Below are 27,796 nucleotides of genomic sequence, written 5' to 3'. Positions count from 1 at the left end.
ACTCAAGTATAGCTAAAGTATAAAAAATAAGGAAGACAGTGGTGGGAAACAGCTCAAAAAAGAGTAGGGCTACTTTCTACTCTAGGAGGAAAAGAAGTGAAGTTGCGCATAAGAATATCTGATACAGTTTATGATCTCTCTTTTTCTCTGTGAAATAGTAAGAGGGCTATGATAGCTAACTAGGGCTACCTTAATAAAGTACACAGAGGACTGAGTGTCTTAAAACAACAGAAATTTATTTCATCACAGTTCTAAAGGCCAGAAATCCAAGATCAGGGTGTCAGCAGAGTTGGTTTCTTCTGAGGAAACACTTCTTGGCTTGTAGATGGACATCTTCTCTTCATCTTTCCATGGTGCCTCCTCTGTATGTCTGTGTCCTAATCTCTCCTTATAAAGATATCAATCATATTGGATTAGGGCTCAGCAATATGACTCAATTTTACTTCATGACCACTTTAAAGACTCAATCTCCAAATAAAGTCACATTCAGAGGCACCAGGGATTAGAACTTCAAATATTAAATTGGGGTGAGGTAGGGAGAGACACAATTCAACCCATAACAAGAGGTTACTTGCCAAGAATGAGAAGGGAGATAGGAGAAATTAGAAGTTCAAAGTGAGGAGGTTTGAAATAATTCTAAAACAGTTTGAAAATACTTCTCACAATGACTATAAATGAATTATCTTTATTGGGTAATTTCCTTTACATTCAATTAAAAATGAAATTCTGGCTTAATTATTCCATTAAAAAATTGTTTCACAAGTCAGAAAATCTGAATTCTAGTCCTTTCTCAGCCGCCAAGCAATGTCCCTTGGATACATCTGGCTCTCATCTTTATCAAAGAACAACAGGCTAGACATACACCTTGGAATATACTAGAAAGAGGATTGATTTGGATATCCCTGACATCCTAATCCTATTTCCTGCTCTGTCACAGAAGAGCTTAATTTCTCAGAACCTTACTTCTTCATCCTAAAATCAAGTACAACTAAATCTCTCTAATGTCCCTTCTAAACTCTACTATAGTTCTTTGAATATAAGTGATGTGACGTTGCTTTGAGAATAAAGAGATTATAGCATTAAAAGAAAAAAATTCTTTGAAATATGTGATTAAAAAATTGTTCATGTTTGGGAAGCATGTACACCCGTAGTGGATTCATGTCAATGTATGGCAAAACCAATACAGAATTGTAAAGTAAAATAAAAAATAAATACATTAAAAAAAATTGTTTGCTTCTGGCATATTGAAATATTAATTCTCCATTTCAATTTTTTCTATATCTTCTTCTGTTCCCAAGTCAATGTTATTCTCAGGATTAAAGTTATTCTAAATATGCCTTTTTCTCACCTCTGTTGGTTTAAATACTAGGTGTTGAGTTGGAACAAGATACTACTTATTTTGTTATATTTTATTATCTACTTAACTTTAAATCATTAAATTCTGAAATAGCATCCCTCACATGTCTAAAATAATAGTTCTGCATTTTAAAAAGAGCTTAATGGTGGCTCATTAGGTCAGAAACATATGACTGAAGTAACAAAAAATACAATGGCTTAATAATCAAGTTTATTTTTCTCATGTACTTAGTGCAGAAGCTGGCAATTACTCTTGTGGGTTCAGGTGTTCACCAATGCCATCAGGGACCCAGGGTCCTGATAATCTTTCTATGGAACCATTTTAGCTTTAATATTTATATATTTAATTAATTCTCATACTTGTGATTTCATGCTTCTAAGATTTGAAGTCTATAAATTATTACACATTAACAAGGTACTTAACAAATTAAAAATTTCTGGAAAGGTGTTAAAATTAGAAAAAAAGTGCAACTAAAGGCTGACAGTTATAAGGGGCACTAAATTATTTATTACACAAATACTGCTGAAGTATACAGTACTCTAGTAACTCACAGAAGGACATTAGAGGGAAGAAAGGTAGTGGAATAATATGTGGGCACTATTTTCTTTATCTGAAATGGCTGATTATTTTGAAAATGGTGAATAAATTCATGGGCAAAAACAGTTTATCATGTGATAACAAATATTAGTTAATAGGAATTATCTAAATAAGGGAAGAGTTATTTCACATCTGCCCATTATCTATGGCAGAACAAAATGAAAAAAATGCAAAATGAAAGAATTAGACTAGACGTGAAGAACAATTTGCTAACAGAATAACTCAAAAAATTAAAATGCTGATACTGACAATAGTTCTCTTCCTTCAGACTTCTACTTTGTCAATTCTCCTATGATCTCTATTTGCCCTACTGAGCACAATAGTAAGCATATCAGAGTTTCTGTATTACACTGGCAAGTAATTAAAAATTAAGTGTATTTATATATGTAATATATAATTTATGCATGTAAATTATAAATTAATACTAATATTTGCCCTGAATGAACTGCTTATTTTAAAAACTATATTAAGTGTTTGAACTTAAAAGTCTGAATAAAGTGCTTTAACTTTCAGGTTCTATTTTACTGCAAAACACACCAAATACTACTAACAGTAGTGTAATGATTGTTCATTATGAAAAGAGAAAAAAGAAAGAAATTGTAATTATTACTAAGGAGGTAATGAGATACAAGAATTATAAAATATTTGCTTCTACAAATAGTTTAGATTTTCTTATTTTTCCCTAAAGGAAAATAATTAAGCCATTGAAACTCCTTTTATCCCTATTATCTATGCTTTCTAAATAGCCCTCGAAATAATTTAGTGTTGAAAGCTGGATAAATACAACTTTCGTAAGGGTTAAATTTGACTGTCATAGCATACATGAACCTTAAACCATTTTATAGGCAAAAAATCTCAATTATGTCCCTTAGCAAAACAAAATTTCATAAAATGATAATGCTGAACTTTGGAGAATAATATACTTTAACCAAGATCTATCAGAATAACATTATAGCATATAAAATAATAGCACACTGGAATGCAGAGCAAAATTCAACCTGACACTATAAAGAGAACGAAATAATTTACCAGCATTTTGCTTCTGTCAACTACATATGCTATGTATTTCCTACCACAAAAAAAAGGAGTTAACTAGAAATTAAGCTTTAAAATAACATATTCACTATTTGAATATAACAAAAAGAATCTAGAATTTTCATATGCAAGTTTAATAAATATCAGGTTATTTAACAAGGTTATTTATTTATTAGATTGTGGTTTAAGAGCAGTTATATATGTGTGATATGAAAAGAATGATGTTTCATCTGTAAGAATCTTGTTAAATCTCTTTTCCATGAGCTTTCCCCCTCTATCTGCTTAGCACTAAATGCCATTTCTAGGTTTATATAAACGCATTCTTTACAATTGTCTTAACAGAAAATCAATATATAAATAGCACTGGGCATCTAGTAAATAAGTCACAAACCAGTGAGCTCAATTTTGCAGTTGTGAAATGTAATGTGAAAGAGTTTTTGAAACCTTAAGACTGGGTGATCTGCAGTGTTTCCAACATGTCTTCGACTGCCTTAAGAGAGTATTTGGTTTCCTTCTTACTTCGACCTGCAAACTAATTTTAAAAAATGCAATTAGGCTTAATTACAGTGGCAGGTACAAAATCACAATCTTACTTTCAAATTGTTAATGAGAGTTAACATTATTTTTATCACTAGCACAAAATCAAGTATGTTCTTTTTCTTCAGTAAAAAATAAAACTTGGGTTTTAAGAGCATTTTCATTAAGGATTCATCTTCAACTGAAGTATAAAAATTTCCCTGTAAAACTGACCAGTTTAAATGTTTAAGTAGCATGATAATCTACAAAAACATATATTTGATTTTCAAACTATCCTACTTTTTCAGGCCAAAAAACCTTTATGAAATAAATAGCATAATTTAGAAACAAAATTGTATTTGTGCAGGAGGGACCATATCTACTTGTGTGACCTCTAATAAAATTTTTACAATTTCAAATAAAGATAAAATATAAATGTAAAGTACTGCTATTTAACAGTTTAAAGTTGTAAGGTTTCTCTAAAAGTTTTTACAGTAGGTTTCAATTTTTTTTTAATTTTCCAGTTTTATTAGTTGACTAAATAACATCATGTTTCTGTAGTGAAAAGCTATCAAATAAAACTCTATGCTACATGTTGAAGTAATATAAACATGTTTTAAAGAATGCATTTCTAGTTTATTAAGTCATATTTGTTTCATAATACCAAATTGGAAATGGATTTTACAATAAGAACAAAACACAGAGTATTAAATACTATCTTTGAATATTCAAAAAAATTCATGACTTACTAAAATTCAATATAATACATAATCAGTGGGGAAAATACTGTTGAATACCCCATGCTGATTTCAAAATGTATCTTCTAACTACACTGACAATTCCCATCATTTATCAGTTTGACTTAACACTACAGATTTACTAGATAAGCATGTTTCCTTGGAAAGGTAGGGGAAGATTGATTATATCTATATTACCTATTTTTCCTCTGGTTAAAGTATTGATTAACATTTTCTACTAGCAACATATAAAATTTTCAAGTTAACATCCAAGCACTCAGTATACTTTCAAGTGACTGATCTTTCCTTCAGATATCAATGCTGTCTTAAGTACTTAGTACTTGATTTATGATGTGTTCCTTCTCTTTTGTAATTAACTTAATTTGGCAAACTTCATGTGACCTGTTGAGAAAGATTAAGTGATCAAGCACAGGTAACATCATAGAGGAAATAGGCTTCAGGAATTGCTAACCTGCCTCTGACCTCCTTGACTGCAGTTTAACATGATCATTCTCCTAGTTCCTAAACCACTAATGTCTGTAGCTGAATACTGATTTGACAGAGTAACTATTAATAAAGGAGATTTCTAGAGGAAATGCCAGGGAAAGAAAAAAAACTTCTCATAAGAATCAAGATCACTTTGCCTTTTATAAGACATTACTAATTTAAGGAATCCAAATGCTGAATATTCAGGTCATAATTAGAAACTATGGCAATACCACATTTAAAACTTTGCCCTTTCATAATTTCCCTTGGTGAGTAAAGGATGTGCACTGTGCTTATTATTCCTATTACCTAGTTGACAGAGTCACTTTCACAAGGACTTACCAAGAACAGAAAGCCTTTCTTTTACCACTGCCTACCCAAAGTAAACAAGAATGGTCCTAATCAGATATTTAAAGGTCTGATTCTAAGAAAAAGCATTCTGGGGGAGGCATAAAATAGGACACTAATTTTCAAAATGGAAAATAAAAATGAAAAAATTATGTAGTGCTGAAGTCATACCAAGTATTTTAACATATAGCATTTTTTTTGGTTTGTACTTAAATGTTATAAAAATAATAATAAACACAAATTTGTGATTTTTAAAATTAGCTTATTTTAGAAAACCACCTACAAAGATTGTCTATCAATGCTACTGATTAGTGCAATTCAGAATAAGCCAAACTGACTTATCTGTGTCAGAACAAATAAAAAGAAAGTTGGAAATATAAATCAATCACTTCAAATTTTACCTGACATGCAATTATTCTGTCTATTCTAGAATTATATGGCAATTTAACTGATTAAGCTGGAATCCTATTTTTCCCTCAAATCATGATTTAATTTTCTATTTCCCAAAAGGATAGTAACAGGATCACCTCAGTAATCATAAATTACATATGCACAGACAAATTTAACAGAGTACCAAAGAAGCATTTATCTGGAAAATTATTTTGAGTAGGTTAACATTAAAGTTTTTCATGAGCATTAATCAAACTTGCCTGCCTCTACTGAACACACTAAACCAATTACCTAATTAAAGAACAAGTAGCAGCCATATTCTGTTTCATTAAGTAAAAACAAAGACAGAAAGGAGTTCTTAAGATCTCATTTTCTCTAATTTTTAAATGTCTAGAAAAACATTACAATAAGGAATACTTATTATATACTTTATACTTGTTTATATGCCTAGACACATCATAAAGTTCTCAATTAGATCCCAGAGATTTATATTACTAAAACATCAATCTCTGAAAGTCATATTGTAGTTTTCCACATTAATCACTAATTTTGTATTTTTATTTTTCATAGATTTTTAAGTAAACTCTTTTTTCATCATTTCCTGATGGTTCTTAAAGAAAACTCACCAGAAAGATCACTCAAATAATAAAAACTTATCAAATTCAAAGGTAAATGATTTCTCCCTTGTAATAACTAGGATAAGCTGGGCTAACATTCACAAATTCACATAATTTGTGGAAAATAATATGGGTGAACAAAGTAGTAAGATAAATAAAATGGAGTAGTGGATAGATGAATCTCCAAAACATGGTGAGTGAAAAACGCCAGGAATGAAATACATAACCAATGATCTCATTTATATATAAAATTCTGTCAAATCAGTGCTATTCTGCAGCGTGGAATGGGGCTGACTGCAAGGTGGCAGAGGCATACTTTCTTGGGTGATGGAAACTGTATACCTTGAATGGGGCAGTGGTGAGAGAGAAGTATAATTTGTCAAAACTCAACTGTACACTTAAAATGTCTGCATGTTACTGTATATAAATTATACCTCAATAAAACAGATAAGAAGACAAAGGCAAAATAAAACCAAAAGATATTCGACCACATATTTTTCTTCTCAATGAGAGGTGAAATATTATTTCCCCTGAATCTGGGTTGACCATGTAACTTCTTTTGCTCAAAGGAATATTAGCAATATGTGACACAGGCAGATTTCAAAATGCCCTGGTGCACTGGAGTTCACCTGTTCACTGCTCCAGGAACCCTGCAACTTATTCATGTGAGCAAGACCAAGTTAGCTTGCAAAGTGAGAAATATTTACTACAAGGCCCAGCATTCCCAGCTGACAGAGACCAACCACCAGATATTTAACTGAGGCCATCAACCAACCACTAGCATGGGGCAGGAAAAAAATAAAGCCCACTGGAGACTAGTAGAATTACTCAACTGAGCCCAAGCCTACATGACACCTACAGATATAAGCAAATAAGTCATTATTTTAAACCAATATGATAGCAAAGGGCAATGGATACAAATATTTATGAAATCTGATTCACAGAAAGAAAACCAAAACCTACTGTAGAAAAAGCACAGAAATGAAAGCTTGAAAAGCACTGACATATTTTACTTAAAACTCACTATTAGTATCTAGAGGCAAAATAAATTTTACATAGTAGGTGGTTCCTAGTTGAGGGGTATTTTAGGCTGCTACACAGAAATCTGACATTATCAACTGAGAGATGTCATCTTACTAGAGTGGTATCCAAGATGACAGAAACTGATAAATGGTCTTTATACTATCCTTTCCTTAGACAAGAAAAGGCAATTTGAAAAGGAAAGATGTGTAAAGCACCACTGGGTATCATGGAGTATAGTGCGAAAGTCAAAAACATGGAGAAAGACGGGGGAAAAATAAAACCCAAACAAAATGAAACTCTAAATTTGGTTACTATGGAAAGCTTTGGGCTCGAAACAGAAAACCAAGCGAGCGCAGGATGTCATCTTGCTCACATGAGAAAATAAACACAAAGGGAGATGGAAACAATAACTGCAGTTTCAGAAACACTTACCCCTGATACTTCTCTATAAAGGCAGTACATTGAGGCCATTATGAGCATCAAATTTGGAGTCAGACTGTCTCAGATTGACTTAATTTCCTCATTTGTAAAATAGGAAAAGTACTTTTCTTACAATAAACTTTCTGTTTACTATTATAACTGTTATGGTTGTTACTGTTAATGTAATTGAGATAAAGTGAACTTAGAGCATGCAATTAGTAAGCACAATACAGTGTGTATAACTGTGATATGGTGAAACATATATATCAACTCCTTTAATACTTAGAAAACTTTTATTATGCCCATCTTGCAGATGAAAAGCTAGGCCCAGAGATGCCATGTAATTTGTCCAAGGCCACATAACTAATAAATGTCAGAGAAAAACTCTGAAGCCAAAAGATACAGATCTAGCATCTGTGTTCTCTCTCAACTATTATAAGGTACTAGCTTCAACAGAATGGGACTCATGACAGAAAACAGAGATAAAAATACTGGAAAGCTGCATAGGAGGAAACTGACACCTATTTTTACATCATATGTAAAAATCAATTCCAAAAGGACTTTGGATCTTAATGTGAAAAGTAGAAGAAAAAAAACTCCAAAAACACACAAGATTATCGTTATGATCATTAGCAAATAATTTCTTAAACAGAATACAAAAAGCACAAACCATCAAGGAAATGATTATGTAGAAGATAATCTTCAGAACTTTTTTCATCAAAATCATTTGAGACTGACTGCAACAAAGGAGTTAAAAAGATATGCTACATTTTCCAGTGGTCATGTATGGATATGAGAGTTGGACTGTGAAGAAAGCTGAGCACTGAAGAACTGATGCTTTTGAACTGTGGTGTTGGAGAAGACTCTTGAGAGTCCCTTGGACTGCAAGGAGATCCAAACAGTCCATCCTAAAGGAGATCAGTCCTGGGTGTTCATTGGAAGGACTGATGGTGAGGCTGAAACTCCAATACTTTGGCTACCTCAGGCGAAGAGTTGACTCATTGGAAAAGACCCTGATGCTGGGAGGGATTGGCGGCAGGAGAAGGGGACAACAGAGGATGAGATGGCTGGATGGCATCATCGATTTGATGCACGTGAGTTTGGGTGAACTCCGGGAGTTGGTGATAGACAGGGAGGCCTGGTGTGCTGAGATTCATGGGGTCGCAAAGAGTCGGACACGACTGAGCGACTGAACTGACTGACACATATAAGGAACAAAAGGCCCATAATCAAAACGCTAAAAAAAAACAAGATAAAAAATCATAAACCAATGGAAAACATAGACTTCATAAAAGAAGATATCCAAACAACCATAAAAATATGAAAAAGTATTCAACCTCACTGGTCATCAGGGAGATATGAAATAAGATGAAGATACCACTACACATACATCATAATGACTAATTACAAAACCTAACAGAAGGAAATGTTGGTGAGAATGTGCAACTATGAGAACTCTCAAACACTGCTGATGGGACTATAAACAAGTAACCTGGAAAACCAGCTTAATCTACTTCACTTAGATATATGTACATCCTATGACTCAGTATTTCACTTTAAGGTATACTCCCATCAGAAATACCTGTATATATACTCCAAGAGATCTGCACAGCAATATCAGTGCAGTGTCATTCATAATAGCCCCAAACAGGAAATAATCCAAATTCCTATAAACAGCTGACTAAATACAGTATGTTCATACAATAAACTACAATGAAAATGAATGAACTACACACTTAAAATAAATCTCATAAATAGTGAATAGGCCAGACAAAATACATACACAGTGTTTCATTCCACAAAGTTCAAAAAACGCCAAGACTATGGGATTATAAATTCATACTTTTGAGAGGGACAGAAGTAGAATTTGAAAAAAGTTATAAGGTTTGGGGTGATATAATGTTTCTATTTATTGTCTGGATACATTGACTTGTGTAATTCATTGGAATGTACCTTTGTGACTTGGGGTTTTTTTCCTATGTATGTTATAATTTAATAAAAATTGATTTTAGAAATATAGTCATACCATGTAAAAAAAAACACTGAGCAGCTAGTTGTTTCCCAAAAGTATCTTAAAAACAATGATGTACTTCGCATACTATTATTTTCATATTATCCAAGTCTTATTTTTAAATCACAAACTACCTCTTCCTCCCTGACTCATACTCCCCTGCCTAAGCCTACTCTGTGTGGAACCCCATTACAGATCTGAGCTATCCCAACCTCCATTTGAAGAAGGACAGCCTAGCTAATACTTATAAATATTCTGACTTGCAATATGCCAACAGTTTTATTATATATAATAAAACTATACAAAGGTGACTAAATAGTTGTGATTGCAGGGCGATAAATTGTTTTAATCTCCCCAATCAGGAGTACAAAAACAAAGAACACCAAAACTAAACCAAAATAACAAGAAACAATGCCAACAAAGACATCTTTAAAAAATATATATATATATGTATGTATATATATATATAGCAATCCTTCAAAATCCTAAAAGGTTGTTATTAATATATTAATATTACTGATAGTAGTGGGACCTACAAAAGCTCAACAGCTATGTGGGAGGCACAAGAGGATGCAAAAGAGGACACCTCTAAGCCACAGAAATGAAAAGAATATGAACTGCTGCTGCTGCTGCTAAGTCGCTTCAGTCATGTCTGACTCTGTGCGACCCCATAGACAGCAGCCCACCAGGCTCCCCCATCCCTGGGATTCTCCAGGCAAGAACACTGGAGTGGGCTGCCATTTCCTTCTCCAATGCATGAAAGTGAAAAGTGAAAGTGAAGTTGCTCAGTCGTGTCCGACTCTTAGCGACCCCAGGGACTGCAGTCCACCAGGCTCCTTCGTTCATGGGATTTTCCAGGCAAGAGTACTGGAGTGGGTTGCCACTGCCGTCTCCAGAATATGAACTGATGAATCAGCAAATGGTTTGTAAAATCAGGACAGTCTCAAAGCCTCCAAATCAAAGTATAAAAAACTGCATGCAAATGTGACACTAAACAAATCTATCAATAATGGCCTAAGACCTCAAGTCCCTGAAATATCCAGCAAACACTCTCTTCCGGAAGGTAAAAAAACTTCATACTGAAGGAAAACTTCTGAAACTGAAACCAAATTGAATAGGTCAGAAACACTGAAGTTAAGAGGGAGATATGCTTCAGATAAGGGGAGAAGGGTAAGCTGGGAGGTAGTGATGCTCAGGGGGAGCAAATCCCAGGAGAAACAACAACAAAATATAACATTTAAAACTGAGAAAAACCTCAAAATTCAAGACCTGAAGACCAACAGGGGTAGAATAGAGAAAGGCTGAAGCCAGAAATATCATTATGAACCAGACCTAGTTCTAAGAAAGACTGGATATACAGAAAGGTCATATGTGAGTTCTCTATTTCAAAGAGAAAGTATATAAAGACCAAGCTGGGAAAATTATCCTGTCCTATCTCCAACTCCCCTTAGACCATAAAAACAATCTCTTAATAGCCCAGAAAAACTATCTTATTTAAATGCAGAGAACAAAAGAATATGCACTAACTCATAAAAAATTATTATGAAGAAAAAGAGAATACAACACGGGAAATGACAGAAATAATTAAAAAAAAAAGAGGAATAATATAGGAAGTGGGAAAGGAGATCCAGTAAACTTATAATTGGAAATCTGAAAAAGAAAACTTAAGCAATCAAGCAAAATAATTAAAAATAATTATTCTAAAAAAGCAACTTTTCTCAAATTAAGAGGAGTGAATCCAAATATTAAAAAGGTTTACAGTATATTTGGGGAAACTGACCCAGGAATAACCAACCAAACGTTATTATAGTAAAATTATTGGATTTTAAAGATAAAAAATTCCTTTTGAAAACCAGATGATAAGTTCAAGTCACTTATTACAGAAAGAAAATCAGGATGGCATCAAACTTGCTTTGACAGCAATATTTTACCCTAAATAAATAAATAAATAAATAAAAACAGAACAATATGTTTAATACTTAGGTAAATGTATTTAATAGCCAAAGGATGTAAAGAAGTCAAACTGGCCTTCAAATATAGACTACAGATGGATAAATTATAAATATGCAAGATATAAGTAGATGTGTTTTTCCATGAATCCTTCCTGAAGAATCTCCTAGGGATGAGCTTCAGAAAACTAAGAAACGTGTGGAGACACTTCAGGTAAGATCTGACTGGAAGCAGAGTACATAAACTTTGTTACATAGTCTTGTTAGTTTACTTTTAGGCTTTCTTTCCTCCATTTTTATTATTTGAGGTATCTCTGCTTATAAATTCACATACCCAATCTGCCTCTGAAATGCATCATGCAATCTATTTATCCTTTCTGGATTTTTAGAATTACTTTTTATCTGCCAAATGCAGAACTGCTGAGATGATAAGGCTCTTTATGGGATCATAAAAGTAACAAACTCCTTTTGAGGAAAAAAATATGTGATCCTATAAGTTAATTCTACACAGTTAAAACATATTTGCTAAAGACCCAAAAGTATAAAAGTTCAATGATAGACACCTGGCTTTATAGCTTGTGGAAAAATAAACAACTAAGAAATACATTAACTGACCTATGGGATAATATAAAATTATCAGTACTAACCTGATAAGCTCTGTTTATTTGACTGGCTGCCCAACTAGCATATTTCATGTTGTCTTTTTTTGTTTTTGCACTTGCTTTTGGATTAGAAGCAATATGACTTGCAGACTAAAAACAAAAAAAAAAAAATTAAAAACAATTTTATTCCTTTTATGTAGCCAAGACAATCAAAAGGTCATAGTTGCAATGGGCTGATAATTTAGAGTTTTTTAAAATTGTGCAGTTTTTAAAGCAAAGAAGAATAAATTAGTGTTTACAAATTAAAACATATTTTCAAACAGAATAATACAAAGAAGTGATAGCTTAAATAACATCTAAAATTATTTTATTAGTTATCTACCACCACTCTGGAAGGTAAAATTTCATTATCACTTAAATACTACAGGATATTACTGGTGTAATTTTTTATTACTGAATTACTTCAGTTTTTCTATTTCAGAATTATAGAATTACTATTAACAGAAGGAACCTCAAAAACGATTTAATCCTATTTCCTACATTAACAGGTGAAAAACAATGAAGTCCAAAAGGAGTAAACTGACTTAAAGTAAGTTAACAAAAGTCTTAGAAACAAAGAGATCATACTTCCAATTTCACTATACCAACAGTTTCCAAACTGTGTTCCATAACCAATCAAACTCACCCTTTCCTTTTTAAAAACTGTATTTAAACAAAGGGCTGGTACTCTGGGAGCCATGAAAGAATCTGTAAACCTTCATAATCATATTCTAATTTTTAATTGTATGTATTTCTGATAAGAGAAAGATTTAACTTTTATCTTATGCTTAAATATATCTTATTCTTAAGAGGATCTGTTCATTGTGGTTTCTTTTATACCTAGCCTATGCTATAAGCTTTTTCCTCCTGTCTTCTTCTCTGTCACTAAGGAATTTATATGCCAAAATCTGATTTTTAAACTTTTATGTCTTTAATGTTACCTTTTCAGTATGAACGTCAGCAAGTGCAGTAGTTAAGAAAATGTCTCTGGAGTCACTCTGGAATCAACTGCCTGAACTGGAATCCCAGCTCAATCTTTTAGTAACTTGTGTTCAACCTTGGGCAAATTAATAAGAACGCTCTGTATCTTAGTTTCACTTTCCATGAAATGGTAGTATTAATAATAATGTACCTTCTCAAATAGTTGATGTGAGAATTTAATAATTTACAATAAAGACAGAGCTCATAACAGAGCCTGACACATAGAGTGCTGTGTACTTTTACTATTTAATAATTCATTACCTATTTTTAAAAATTAGCATTTAATGTATTTGGTAAAAATAGACATTGCTACCATATTGTATCTACAAGCTACTATAACTGGCACTGGTAGAATCCAGAAGCAGTTTTTTTGAAACTCCTTTTAACTGTTTTATAATTCTATTTTGCCATTTCTTTGCTGAAAATTATTTCATTTATGTTTCTTCCTGTCTCCATTTCTACAATCAATTCTTTTTCACTAGGCTCCAACAAAATATTCATCCAAAAGTGCATGAAAACACTAAAATAAATTAAAATTTCAAAGAACTGGCCTATTAATGAAGTTTATTTTTATAGTCATTCTGACTATAGAAAGGAGCTCATTTTATTTAATTTTGAAGTTCAGCAAATTCTTCCTCTATTTACCATAGCTATTGTTAATTGACTTTTTCTAAGCTCATCATTTGGCATACATAAACATAAGAAATATTTAATTACATGCCTGCCATAAATAATTTCCCAACTGTTTGTCCATACCATAAAAAAAGTTTTAATTTGGCACTAGAAATTTTACTTCTATCTTTTATTTAAAAATATATCAAACAATTATAATTTAAGAAAATTAATACAATGTTGGACATAAGCCCAAGAATAACAAAACAAGAAATACATAACATAGCTTTGTATCTGCTCCTATTTAATTTTACAAAGACAGATTTAAATTCTGATAAAAGACAATTTACAATGAAATGTCAAATAGCTAAGCTCTGTTATCATTCAAAAATATAACTGCCTTATAACCTGTTGCTCATAATTAACTAGAGGAAAAACATCATATGCTTATCAATGAAATACCAAAAAAAAAAAAGAAGTGATAAACTTGGACAGGTAATGGACTTTAAATGACATTTCATAAAATAACATTAAACATGTACCTCAACTCACCATGTAAAGTCCAAACAAAGCTCTCATATTTCTGTTGTTCAGTTTCAATGCCTGTGCAAAATACTTTCTTGAAAGTTCGAGATTTTCAAGTCCACCTTGGGTATATTTAACCTGTTAAAAATTACAGAGTGCAGAAACCTGTTTATTTTACTACTTTGAAATATAGCATGCTTCATCATACCACAGGCATTAGTAACTGAAACAGATATTTCTGTAAACAAATGCAAGCTGTTAAAAGAATTCATCTTAAAGTTATAGAGCTAATCTAAATTTTAAGTATAACCTACCTCCCAAAACCATTCTACGAACATCAAGATCACTGAGTAGTTTTTAAAATTAAAAACTGTTGCCAATATAAAAAAGCCAGCCTTACAAATGCTTTACAACTTTATATTTTCTATTATTATACTAGCATTATAAACCTAAAATTCATACTAACTTGTCCTTTCCTAGTTCCACTGACATTCCTTAACAATGAAGTCCTTTTAACCTTACAGGAGTCAACTGTATTGCTATTCTTAACAGTTAAGTTCCCAAATTAATGACCTTAATATAAATTTCCTAATGTAAAAGTCATAATCATTGTAAATGCCTTAAAAGCCATTAAATGGTGATAACTGTGACATAAGTCATAATTTAAAAAGAATATACTATGCAATTAAAAAATACAATTAAAAAAGAATTTCACTATTTTAAACAAGGGCATTTAATTGAAAAATCAGTATTTCCATTACAATATTAACAATTTAAAACTTTTACTTTCACAAATCATTTTTCATAATATGTCTTAAATATTTATATACTTGCTTGACACTAAGGACATATTCTTAGTTCCATAATGATATACAATACCAACAGAAATAAAATCACATACAACTTGTTTTTGAAAACACTTACTTCAGCATACTGCTGACAGTATAAGTGGTTGTAAGGATTAGTCATCATAAGCTCCTCTAAACAAAAGGCTGCTTTAGCATAGCTGAAAAACATCAATTTTAAAAGTCATAAATAGTATCTCAGTTACACCTTAAAATGATTTTAAAACAATTTTAGTGATATTATCCATTTTATCCCCAAAATAATTTAAAGTTTTATTAATAAAGTACTTATCTTGAATTTGTAAATACAAATAATATCACATTTTTATTTTTTTTTAATAAAATGGATAAACAGAAGCTTAAATCCTAAAGCAGTCTATGATCAAAAGACATTACATTTTTAAAATTGGGTCACTACAATGACATTCAAACATTATTAACAACATAGCCTTCAAGATCCTGGATCAGTTTATACATAAAATAAGTTCCAGAAATCCACTGATAATTTAATATTCAAATAGCTAAAGTATGATGAGGAATAAACATTTTATTAAATATTCTCTATTCATTAAAAATCTTTCAGACATGTATTTACCAACCTATTCAAGTTAGTGGTTTTGATATGCATTCTACTACTACTTAATCATGTGGCAGAGAAACAAAATCTTTACTGAAAAACCTAAAGAAAAAATTGCCACAAAGAGCTATGGAAAAATAGCTTTATCCTACATGACTATAATTTACCCCTTAATGTATTTTATATGTTTAGGTCATGTAAATATCCTTAATATTTACAGGAAATTCTAAAGAACACAGGTATTAAAGATTCAGTCCCAGTGAGGAAGTAATGACATTGTAACAGAAAAAAGGCTACTAAAATTAATTTTGACATTTGTCAATATAAAAAGGTACCTATTTTACACTAATGTCTGAAATACTCACTTTTCAAAATATGTAGGCTGTTTTTTCACACGTGCAAAACTAATAATAGCTAACTGTTTTTATGTGTTTATTATGGATCATGTACTTCTCTGGCTGTTACAAATATTAACTCATTTAATTCCACCAATACCTTAGGAAATAAGCAGAAAACCTATACTCTTAACTACTAAGCATACTGCTTATATGCACTACACACTACAATGAAAAATCGTGGTGGTGATGGTAGTTAAGAATATGTCAATGGTAACATAAAAAGGGATACAGCAATCAAACCCAAAGGGCCAAAGGAACCAAAAACACCCTCCCAAATGCTCTCCCCAAATCACAGCATTTTAGATTTATTAAAGATCTTATTCAAAGATAATTCTCATGAAAGATCACACTGCTATTTAACCCTTTTCATTTTTATGCTCCAAATCTAGTATTAGTTCTTAATGTATGATAGCTATACAATCACTGAACAAACAACTGAATAAACATCTAGAACAAAAGTATTGTGACTATCAATCTGATATTTATTCATCACTGTATAGAAGAGGAAATCTATCTTAAACACTCAAGTTCATCAGAAAGATAATTCCCTTCTAAATGTGTTCCTTTAACTACGGTAACACCAAAAATTCATATTAACACTAAGAACAAATGTTCTCAGAGACTTTAATGGTTGAGCAAAATTGTGATTCTTGATTCTTACATAGTATTAAGTAATATAAAATGGGTATAGGAGTTTTTAATGAAAAATTAATGCCAAGATATTTTTGTTAAAAATTATTTAGTATTAACATCACATACAAGGAGGGGATACCTTCCCCCAATTTTACAAAATATAAAATCAAATAAATTTTGCAGATAAAGTATAGAATGAAATAAACTTAGAGCTGGAAGGAGCAAGAAATGGCCTAATCCAGTTTTCTCAGGCAGCGGTGCCCAAGAGTGCTGAGCCATAAGAAAGTGATTTAAGTGATGACTATTTTCAAAATTCTCCCAAGGATGGTATATATCATCCAGATGGTACTGACCATTCCAAATAATTATATTAATTTATTATATACAACAACTCAATGAAATTAAGATTTAGAGAAGTAAAAATACTGAGAATCCATTTAAAATAGAATAACCACTGTTATTACTACATTAGAGTCAGTAACTAAAGTGTTTGTGAAGTTCCTCTGTTCCACACAAAAGCATATGTATAGGCTACAGTATTTGCTGCTAGATTGCTTTATCAGTATTATGATTTTTCCTTATAAGATCTTGATAATTCCCTTTGTTATAGAATCTTACAGTAAAGCTGGACCTACAATAATGACATTCATAATTAACTTTTAAAAACTGCTCCTTGCTGATAGCCAGTTTTAACTAACAACAAATCACATTAAAAAAAAATTCAGTATCTGTTCAAAATATACAATTCTGTTTATAAGGTACTGTTGGGATTAAGGCAAAAATTGTAACTAATTTTTTATATTTAGAAAAGTGTCTCAATATGATCAACTGGTGTGATATATACCAGTGGAATAACTGTATCTAGAATTTATAAATCAGAAGCAAATTTAAATAAAAGCAACTTAAAGATATTAAAAATGTATGTGGCAGAGATTTATATTCCCTTTTTTCTATAAAAACACTGAATAGACTGAGATTAACATCCTACTGTGGAAATTTATTTTGAGTAAAAAAGTCTAGATCTAGATTAGCAATCTGCCTGTGACTTACTATAACTATTAATATGCAGAAAAGAATGTCAGAATGTTAAATATATCAAGCAATTCCTAACTTGCTACATTTTTGCCACTGTGTGCACAAAACTGTGGTAAACTGATATCTGACAATAACTCACCACTTCTACCAAAAATATCCTACCTACCACAATGACTTGCTGAAACAAATTAAATGAATTAAGTGAACATTCTAATTTTCAAATAGCTTCAAAAAATATGAAGATATTTATTTTCACTCATCCTAAATCTAAAATTTTCCTTCTAAATGTTCAATTGGAAAAAATAAACAGTCATTTTGTAAGTAACTAGCTTCAAGATCAAAAGGAACTTTGCAACACAAGACAAAAGGATATGCAGAACATAATTATCATTTTCCATAAAAAGAAATTACTTTTTAGGTGTTGTTCTGTCTTTTTATCTGTTGACTTCTGGTGATTCTTCCAAGATTCTATCCAACAATATCTCAATAAACTCTTTAGAGACCCAAAACAAAGCAAAACTGAATGTGGCTATTATAAGATAAAGCAAATAATAAATTTAGTGATAGGTTAAAAATACAGTATAACCTATTTAAGAACTATCAAAATATTTTAAATACATGCAAAAAAGTAAAACTGATAAAGTAGAAAAAAAATAATGTATTTATATAGTTCTTAGAGGATAGAAAACCTGAAAGCAATATAAATTGATATATCTAGCCATCTAAAAATATAAAGTTTCTATAAGTTAAAAAATCAGTATTGGCTCATATCATTTATATATAGAGCTCCTCAAAAAAGTATAACCAATTTTCAGCTATTAAAATCTACAAAGATTAAAAAGAACAATAGTACCCACTGTTGTTAAGGTGACACTCTAGTAACTCTGCTGTGAGAGTAAATTGATACTACCTTTCTAGTGAACACCTAGGAACAATTTATCAAAATCACTAAAAAACGCATATATCATTTAATCAAGTAATTCTACTTTGAGGAATTTAGCGCAAGGAAACAACTAAAAATAAAGATAACCATTACATGTATGTATAACTGAATCACTGTGCTATATAGCTGAAAGTAACACTGTAAATCAACTATACTTCAATTAAAAACAAACAAAACAATGCTGCGTTTCCAATTCATGAATTTGGTATTATTTAGGTGCTCTTTAATTTCTTTAATTAATGTTTTGTAGTTTTCAGCACACAAACAATTTACATTAAAAAATATATATGTTTCAAAGTGTTTTATGCTATTATGAATGCTTTAATTTAAAACTATGACTGTTTGTTGCCAGTATATACAAATATGATTTTTATATAAGTGATATCTTATCTGCAGGTTTACTATACTCATTAGTTCTAGTGACTTTTTTGTATACTCTGTAGAATTTTCTAAATTGGCAATCAGGTAATCTATAAATAACATTTTACTTCTTAAAAACAAATAGAATAAAATGAAGTTAGTACAGCATTACTATATTTTACTAGGAAATTAGTTAGGAATACCAGGGTTAATTAATAAGATGGAATAATATTAAAATCACATTGTAGAATATTTTCTGTGATAAGGAATTTTTGATAAAATATAACTAAGTGAAAATTGTAAGCTACAAAAGATAATTCTGTTTCTTTTTATTTCAAGGGATATTGAAAGGAAAAAATCAAATATAAACTGTAGTTAATTTAGGATGATGCAATTACACATGATTTTTGTCTTTGTCTTTATTCTTTATTGGGTTTTCCAAATTTTCTGTATTAGGTACTTCTTTAAAGAAAAAATTTCCTTGATGATTTGAAATTTCTGCAAGTGGTTTTAATCACAAAATCTTCAAAAGGCACAAAAATATAAATAACTACCATCTGCTTTAGGGACAGATTAAAACCGCTATTAATTTTTTTTTACTGCACTCCGAAAATTCAGTTCATGTTATTTAAATGGTTAGATATCACCACTGACTCAATGGACATGAATTCGAGCAAACTCTGGGAAACAGTAGAGGACAGAGGAGCCCGGCGTGCTGCAGTCCATGGGGTCACAAAAGAGTCAGACGTAACTTACCAATTGAACTTATCAACAACAATACCTTATATATGTTGACTTTAAAACAATGAAAAGTGGAAACATGACCATTTAACCAAATACACTACCACTCATATATATACGCGAAATCTAAGTACATTTACATGTATGATCATATAAACATCCCCATATGTATATTTAACATGATTCAGGAAATAACTTCCTATTAAAAAACAAAGAATATCTGATAGCTAGCATGTATAACAGAACTGAAAAATGGTTCCCAGAATACAGTACACATTTATTAAATGACAGCTATTACTTTTATTTTAGCTCCCACTTTTATTAGAATTATACATATAACTACCTTAACTCTTCATTTTACATACACATATAGCCCTGAACAAAGGCAACAGACAAGTGTCTTCATTTGATTTTATTTCCTATGTCAGCTATTTTGTACTATGAGAATGAGGTTAAGTATTCTAAGTATTCATGCACAATAAGAATATGCGCATGAGAATCTGCTTCTATTCTCTCAAAAGGGATGAAAGAAACAATCTGATATACTTCAGACTCAGAACTAGGGGTAAAAAAAAAACCTGCCTCCAGATAGAGGTTAGCATTAATGCTGTGATATTAGAAAACTTGCACTAAGACTGGGCTAATCCTCTCACACTGGGATTTCCTCCTGTCACTGCAGCAATTAAAAAAAGCTAACAAAAACATTAAATATCCAATAAGCAAGTTCCTACAACATTCAACATTCTTGATTATTCTTGGTTTTTTACCCAGGCAACAGAATGCTTCTGCTTTGGAAGAGTTGATTCTCTTCATGCTAAGGCTAATAAATGCATACAATTGACAGAATTTTTAAACAGCAGGGAGTAGAATACTCTTTGTATATAAGAACAATTTAAATTCTAAAAATTCACAATTTTCATTCACTAAAAATAACCTTAGCTCAGCAAATACATGCCTTTCTAATTTCAAAGAATGCCATCTGGATTTAAAAGAAAACTTACTTCCCAAATAAAAATAATTTAGCAAAACACAACTGACCTACTTAAAACAATTCACATATTATAACCAACAAACTGTCAATTTGTTTTTTATTTATTTTGTTAATTTGACACAATTCACATCTTCTCACCAATCCTTCAGAAACTACTATAACTCCTGAACTTATACAGTGATAAAAATTGCATTTCCTAGCAAAATTTTATGTGTTTAATGACTTACTCATGTTCATTGATATAAAGTTCTGCAAGTTCATGCCAGGCTTCTTGGTCTCCAACAAATCTGGTTAGAGTAAAGGGAAAAAAAAATAAATGTGTAGATATTCTGTAAATGAACAGCATGGAAGCAAAAAGGAAATCAAATGCAAATTCCATTTTAATTAAAAAAGATTTATCAGAATAACAAAACACAATCCTCTTGTAAGACACTCACTGTTCCAGATACTCATTCAGTTCCCGAATGGCCTCCACATTTTTCCCCTGGGCTTTTCGAATGGCAATCTTACGCTTTCTTGCAGCCTGTGGGTTGACATTAAGAAAGGATTAGGCCTTCATGATTCCCTGGGTTTTTGTAAAGAAGGTAATTTGACTGTGCAAATTATTATCTCAATGCCAATGAAATTCCATTGTAGAACTACTGCTTAGTGGGAGTTTATAAACATACCCCATGACATCCCACTGGGGAGTTCAAACATTCCTCTAACAATCACATGTGCTTTACTTTTGATGTATACAATATATGCATCATTTCATTCAAATAAATAACCATCCAGATTCTGAAAATTACAAGCCAGCAGGGAATCTTAATCTTTATCCAGCCTAAAGTCCTTTACTCTGTCTCATTCATAAGATCTGTATCTTAAGAGACAGAGGGATAGTGGAGATTAGAAAATAATCTTACTGTGGCCACTTGAATGTCATTATACAAATATGACCTCTAATAACTTTTTTCACAATTTTAAGAGAAAAATCTAGCTAAAAGTCTTTCAAAAGAATAAAATGGGTTCTGAAAGAAATATTTTTATAATATACATAACATTTAAAACTTGCATCTTAAAGCTTTTCAAATATGAATAGAAAAATAAATGTCATTTATTTACACATTAATCAAACACATAATGAACATCTGTTGTTTGCCAGGTACTGTGCTAGACAGTGAAAATAAGAATAAAAAAAGGAATAGATAATTCCTTTTGGGAGTTAAGTCTAATAAGAAAAAGATACATCAAATAAAAAGACAATGATAGAGGTACCTAGAATGTTGTGACAACATAGAAGAGATCCTAACATAGCCTGAGGGGAAGAGGTGGAAAGACAGCAAAGAGGGTTCCAGATGTGATACCTGAACTGAAATAGAAAATGCAAGCAGACATAAAGAAAGCAGAAGAGAAACTATATGGAGGGAGGACATTGAATATTAGGAAGAACTCAGGAGCAAAGGCAGTATTGTGTATAATAAAGACTTTATGTTTGGGGCCACAGTGAACAATCAAGAGATGCGAGGGTGCTGTGTGAATTATTAAATTTACATCCCCTTCATCTCTGTTTAATTTAATGCAGAAGGCTAAAGAATAAAACACACTATAATTAGGGCTAAATTAGGCATATTAATTATGAACATGACTGTCATTCTTTTAAATAACACACACTCCACAAGATATAGACAAGGAAAGTAAAATGAATGAAGCCTCGTTAGGTCAAAAGAGCTATCTGTCCTGGGGTGGAAAGGTGGACTTTCTGAAAAACTGAAAGTCAAAAACATCAGATAAAATTAAGAGACTTCCAATAAATAAAACCAAGAGCCATATTTATAAATGATAGTGATAACAATATTTTGGTAATGAAAAAAATGACACCTCTGTTAAAAATATATATCCTTGATTATATGGCTCATATTGAAGGCCTACCACAACGCCTGCCACACAGTAAGCAATATTTTTTACAATAATTTTACTATTTACAACAATGAAAGGACCATAATAAATACACTCAATTCATAGAGTATTCAGAAGGAAAGTAAAAGTAAAGCTCTAAAAGTAACTTGCCCCAGTCCTTGGATCTTTATCAGTTAAAATGATTTTGTACAGATGCAGTGAAACCTGTTGAAAATACTGCATTCAAATTCCATAAATAGACAAAAAGTCAAATTATAAACATGAATAGGAACCAGTACTTCTACAGTCATAGTAAGAGATGTGGTATGAACACTGTAATGGATACCATTATTCACAAATGAGTTTCATTTTTTAAAAAATACATCTAATACTAACTTTTTCTCAGTGATTTGACAACACAATCATGTCTCTACTGTTGACACACACCAAAGTTTTAGGACAGCAGCATTATGTAGAATACTGTTTACAAAGCACTACTGGTGTTTCATAGATAATATTTTAAAATGCCTTTAAAAAAATAAAAAAGCCTTTCATAAATGGAAAACAGGGGTTTAAACAACCTAAATGCATCAAAAGAGGAAAGATGAGAAGTAGGATCTCAAATTTCTCATTACCATTCTAGATTCATTGATCAGAGTTCCTGAAAAAAACTGAGACATTACAAATTAATTTGTTACTATTATTTTGAACAACAGATATTGGTTAAGAGGTGGAATACTACAATTTTGAAATAATGTAAAACAAGAAAAAATTGGTATTAACTTAATAGTCTATTTTAAAAACTAAGAGTTTTCCACCTTACAAACACTTCAGTGAAGTACAAGCAAAGATTTAAAATATAAGGTTTTAATAATCAATTTGGGAAACATGCTCCCAAATCTCTACTATACTGCTAAACCACTCTAAACCTAAGAAACAGTACCCTATCTCCTAGTATTCTAAGGTTAAAAGCAAACTTTTAAGTAGTAACTATTCAACTATGCAAAATTAGTCTTCTTAATGAAACTACACAGGACAGTTTAAAGAAAAACCTACATGGCAATCAGTATCATACAGGCAACAATATATCATTAATTCACACACAACAGTCCTTCTACAGAAAAATAATACAACATTTTAGAAAACAAAAAACTTCACTTATCATGATCATTTAAAAAGACTACTAAGCAGGGATTTCACTTCCAGCCAAGATGGAGTAACAGGGAGCAGTTTTATCCTCTTGCCTGAAAATGCCAACTGTAACTAAATATAAATATATATGTAACAACTATTTTTAAGGCAGAGGACAAAAAGCAAAAAAAAAAAAAAAAAAAAGGAGAGATGATTCCTGACAGGCAGAAACATACAAGGTGAGCCCTATTTTTATTGCCCTGGTTCACTGCTTTCAGAGTTTCAAGAGTGCTACGCAAGAAAAGAAAACCAGGTTGAGCCCAGATGAATCTATGAGTTCAGAAAGCACTCAAGAGTCCAAGAAGATCAACGTGCTAGAGTTCATGGGACAGAGTACAAGAAAAGAAAGAAAAATATATAAGACTCTAAAGAGATTTCCCTTGAATATCAAGGGTTCCCCTTAAGTACTCAATACCTATGTACTGATTGGTGCACGTTTACAAGAATACTGCTCCCCTGAAGTAGTGATTAGTATTGATCAGTACTGATCAGTGCATGTGTACGAGGAAACTTCAAATGCCAAGAAAAGATCTAAGAGAAACATTTAGGGGGAAAAGTGCCCCAGAGCTCACACAAGGCTGGGAACAGTGTCTTTTTCTACCAGCCAGACTGGAAAATGCCATCATCCCTAAAACAGTGTATCGAGTACTAAGATGGACCTATTGGGGAATAATTAGTCTCAGGATAAACAATGTTCTGAGCCTGTCTCACAAAGACCCAAAAGGATAAAATTGTTTGTAATTTAATTATGTACTACAAGAAAGAATATTTATATATTCATATATATATGAATACAAAAACAGAAGGGGCAAAGAAAACTTTAGACAATGATGATTCTGTTCACTATCTTAATTGTGGTGATGGTTTCATAGGTGTATACAATCGTCAAAATTTATGAAATTATACACTTTAAATATGTGCAGTCTATTCTACATAAATTCTATGCCAAAATAGTTTAAATAATAGCATTAGACTAAACACTGAGTCTTAACTGTTTATCAATTTCCATTTATATTTCTTTCTCACATCTTATGAAATGTGCCAATGTTTCGAATTCTTCTGAATTTCTTTAGATCGACCTTTAAGTCAAAAACGAAAACTGCTCCACATTTTACAAGCGATTTTAATAATGGAGTCAGAATTTCTATTATAAAATATGAAACGCAAAAAGTTCTTATGATCATAAATTTGTTACATACCTCTGTGACATTATCTACTATGCTGCTGCTGCTAAGTCGCTTCAGTCGTGTCCAACTCTGTGCGACCCCACAGATGGCAGCCCACCAGGCTCCCCCATCCCTGGGATTCTCCAGGCAAGAACAATGGAGTGGGTTGCCATCTCCTTCTCCAATGCATGAAAGTGAAAAGTGAAAGGGAAGTCGCTCAGTCATGTCCGACTCTTCGCGACCCCATGGACTGCAGCCTACCAGGCTCCTCCGTCCATGGGATTTTCCAAGCAAGAGTACTAGAGTGGGGTGCCATTGCCTTCTCCAATTATCTACTATAGTTAGCTATCAATTTTTTCTTGAAAGACATGTTACACCTCTAAAAAAAAAAATAGGCCACCCAGGACAAGAACCTAGAAAAGGATTAAAGGACTAAGGTCTACCAGTTAAGTACAATGCAGAGCAACCCCTTCCCCAGATGTTGAGACCCAGAAAGACCACTGGCCAACAGAAGGAAAGCAGAATTCCAGGTTCTTTTGCTTCCAAGGCTTATGCCATGACCCTGGGAAATATGGCCTTCTAAAAGCATCTTCACGCTTGGCACAGAGGCAATTATATATATAGCTAATTCCAACATAAGGGTTATGGCATAAGCCTTAGAGGCAGTGGTCTTTCTGGGTCTCAACATCTGGGGTAGAGGAAGTTCTAGTTTGTACTTTACCAGTAAACCACCTTAGATCCCCATAATCTCTAGCCTAAGACAAAACTGTCTCCAAATTACATAATTCATCTCTTTTAACCCCTTTCAAACCATCTCCCACATTACTGGCAGTTACCTTTAAAACAAAAAATCTGGTGGTACTTTGCCAATCAAATTTGACTTCACTCCCCATTTTCTAAGAATTAAAATTCTGTTATACTCAATATCATGTAATAACCTATAAAGGAATAATCTACAAAAAAACTCAACTTACTATTCTGATAACTGAAACAAAAAGAACATTGCAAATCAACCACAATTAAAACAAGAAGAAATCAAAAAAGAAACAAAAACTTTATTGATAATGCAGAAAAAAAAATTCTAAAGTGTAATATACCAGGTTGTTCACAAATGTAGAACTTCTTGTACTGCCAATCACTCAGGACAATGAACCAACTAAAAGATATAAAATATTGCCCTTTAAAGCCCTAGTCTTCCTCAGTGGTGAATCAGTGGTGAAGAAGGGGTAGGTTAAACTTATGCAGAGAGCTAGAACCCTGCTGTCTTCAATAAGACTAGAAATGAAATTTCATGAAATAACTGCATTAAAGAAGGCAGTTCAAAAAGAGAAATAAAAGTGGCCTTTTAAGCATAGTAAAAGATATTCAGAATCTCTCATAATGCAAATTATATATTTAACTAATTACACTGAAAGTGAAAGTGAAGTCGCTCAGTCATGTCTGACTCTTTGCAACCCCATGGACTATAGCCTACCAGGCTCCTCAGTCCATGGAATTTTCCAGGCAAGAGTACTGGAGTGGGTTGCCATTTCCTTCTCCAGGGGATCTTCCCAACCCAGGGATCAAACCCAGGTCTCCCACACTGCAGGCAGACACTTTACCATCTGAGCCACCACTGGCAAAAGTTAAAAATGAAAAAAAGCTGATAATATACCATGTGGGAGGATACTGGGAAAGAAGCACTCTCATATTCCATGTAAGTGAGTACAGATGACTAAAAAGCTTTTGTGGAGGGAAATTCGGCAGTATCTGTTAATTTTTAAGATACATGGACCTCCTGACCCAGATTTCACTTCTAGGAATCTATTCTACAAATGACATGTACTGCAACACTGCTTCTGGGAGGAATGTATCAGATACCAAAGGATCTTAATTAGTTCAAGAAAGTTTTTCATCAAAATAAGGATTATATATCCATATACTACAATGCTATTAGCAACTTAAAGGATGAGATAAAGGATGTGCTGACATAGATGACTTAGGTAGAGTCTGGGGCTTCCCAGGGAGCTCAATGATAAAGAACCCACCTGCCAATGCAGGAGGTGCAAGAGACACAGTTTAGCAGCGGTGGGAGGGAGGGAGGGGAGATTAAAAAAACAGCAACAAAGAAGAGACCCAGGTTCAATCCCGGGCTGGGAAGATCCCCGGGAAAAGCAAAGGGCAACCCACTCTAATATTCTTGCCTGAAAAATGCTATGGACAGAGGAGCTGGACAGAATTGAACACTTTTACTTAAAAGGTAGAGTAGCCACCATCTGCATTTCTAACCATTCTCCCTATTAAAAGGGACACACACACATACACACACATGCATACAGACCTATGTGTGTGAGCATGAGAAAAAATTTCTGGAAAAATTCTTAAGAAACATTTGCCTAAGTGAAGGAGGGCTTGAGATCTAGGATGGGAGGACTTATTTTTCAACATATATGCTAGTATTGTTTGCAATTTTTAACATGTGTAAGTACTACTTTTTTCAAAAGAGCATTTCACAACTTTTAAAAAATAGATGAGATGACCCATTTTAGCAATCTCCCTAAATCTGAAACTTCCACTTCAATCACTTTTTTCTTTTCTCCCAAGGTAGGTCTTGTACTTTTATAACCCTAAGCCTTACTTTTTACATAATGGAATATGATGTCTTTCCCCAGCCAGTCATTTGTCTTAATTAAGCCATGCTCAACCATTAAGGCCTACAAGGCTCAGAAATACTGCAGCAAATCAACAAAGAATCAGGATTTAGTAAGTCTATTTCAAGGTTTATAATCTGTTAAGTACATCATGCTATCTCTC

The 27,796-nt window shown here is 32.3% G+C and overlaps 1 protein-coding gene across 2 annotated transcripts in view; it reads right to left on the bottom strand.

Moving 5' to 3' along the window:
- Window positions 1-215: 215 nt before the first annotated feature.
- The window catches only part of LOC120860681 (ER membrane protein complex subunit 2), a 52,185-nt gene continuing 24,604 nt past the window's right edge, over window positions 216-27,796 (bottom strand). For both annotated transcript variants that reach the window (XM_040236432.1, XM_040236433.1), the window contains 7 exons: window positions 21,206-21,291; window positions 20,996-21,055; window positions 15,170-15,251; window positions 14,273-14,383; window positions 12,134-12,238; window positions 3,434-3,521; window positions 216-387 (listed from right to left, as the gene is read on the bottom strand). In XM_040236432.1, coding sequence (XP_040092366.1) covers window positions 3,435-3,521; window positions 12,134-12,238; window positions 14,273-14,383; window positions 15,170-15,251; window positions 20,996-21,055; window positions 21,206-21,291 — 531 coding nt within the window. In that variant the 3' untranslated portion in view covers window positions 216-387; window position 3,434. The remainder of the gene's footprint in view (window positions 388-3,433; window positions 3,522-12,133; window positions 12,239-14,272; window positions 14,384-15,169; window positions 15,252-20,995; window positions 21,056-21,205; window positions 21,292-27,796) is intronic.

This window comes from Oryx dammah, unplaced genomic scaffold, assembly GCF_014754425.2.
Source record: "Oryx dammah isolate SB20612 unplaced genomic scaffold, SCBI_Odam_1.1 HiC_scaffold_11163, whole genome shotgun sequence".
NCBI classification, from domain to species: domain Eukaryota; kingdom Metazoa; phylum Chordata; class Mammalia; order Artiodactyla; family Bovidae; genus Oryx; species Oryx dammah.
This window is presented reverse-complemented; position numbering and strand designations above follow the sequence as displayed.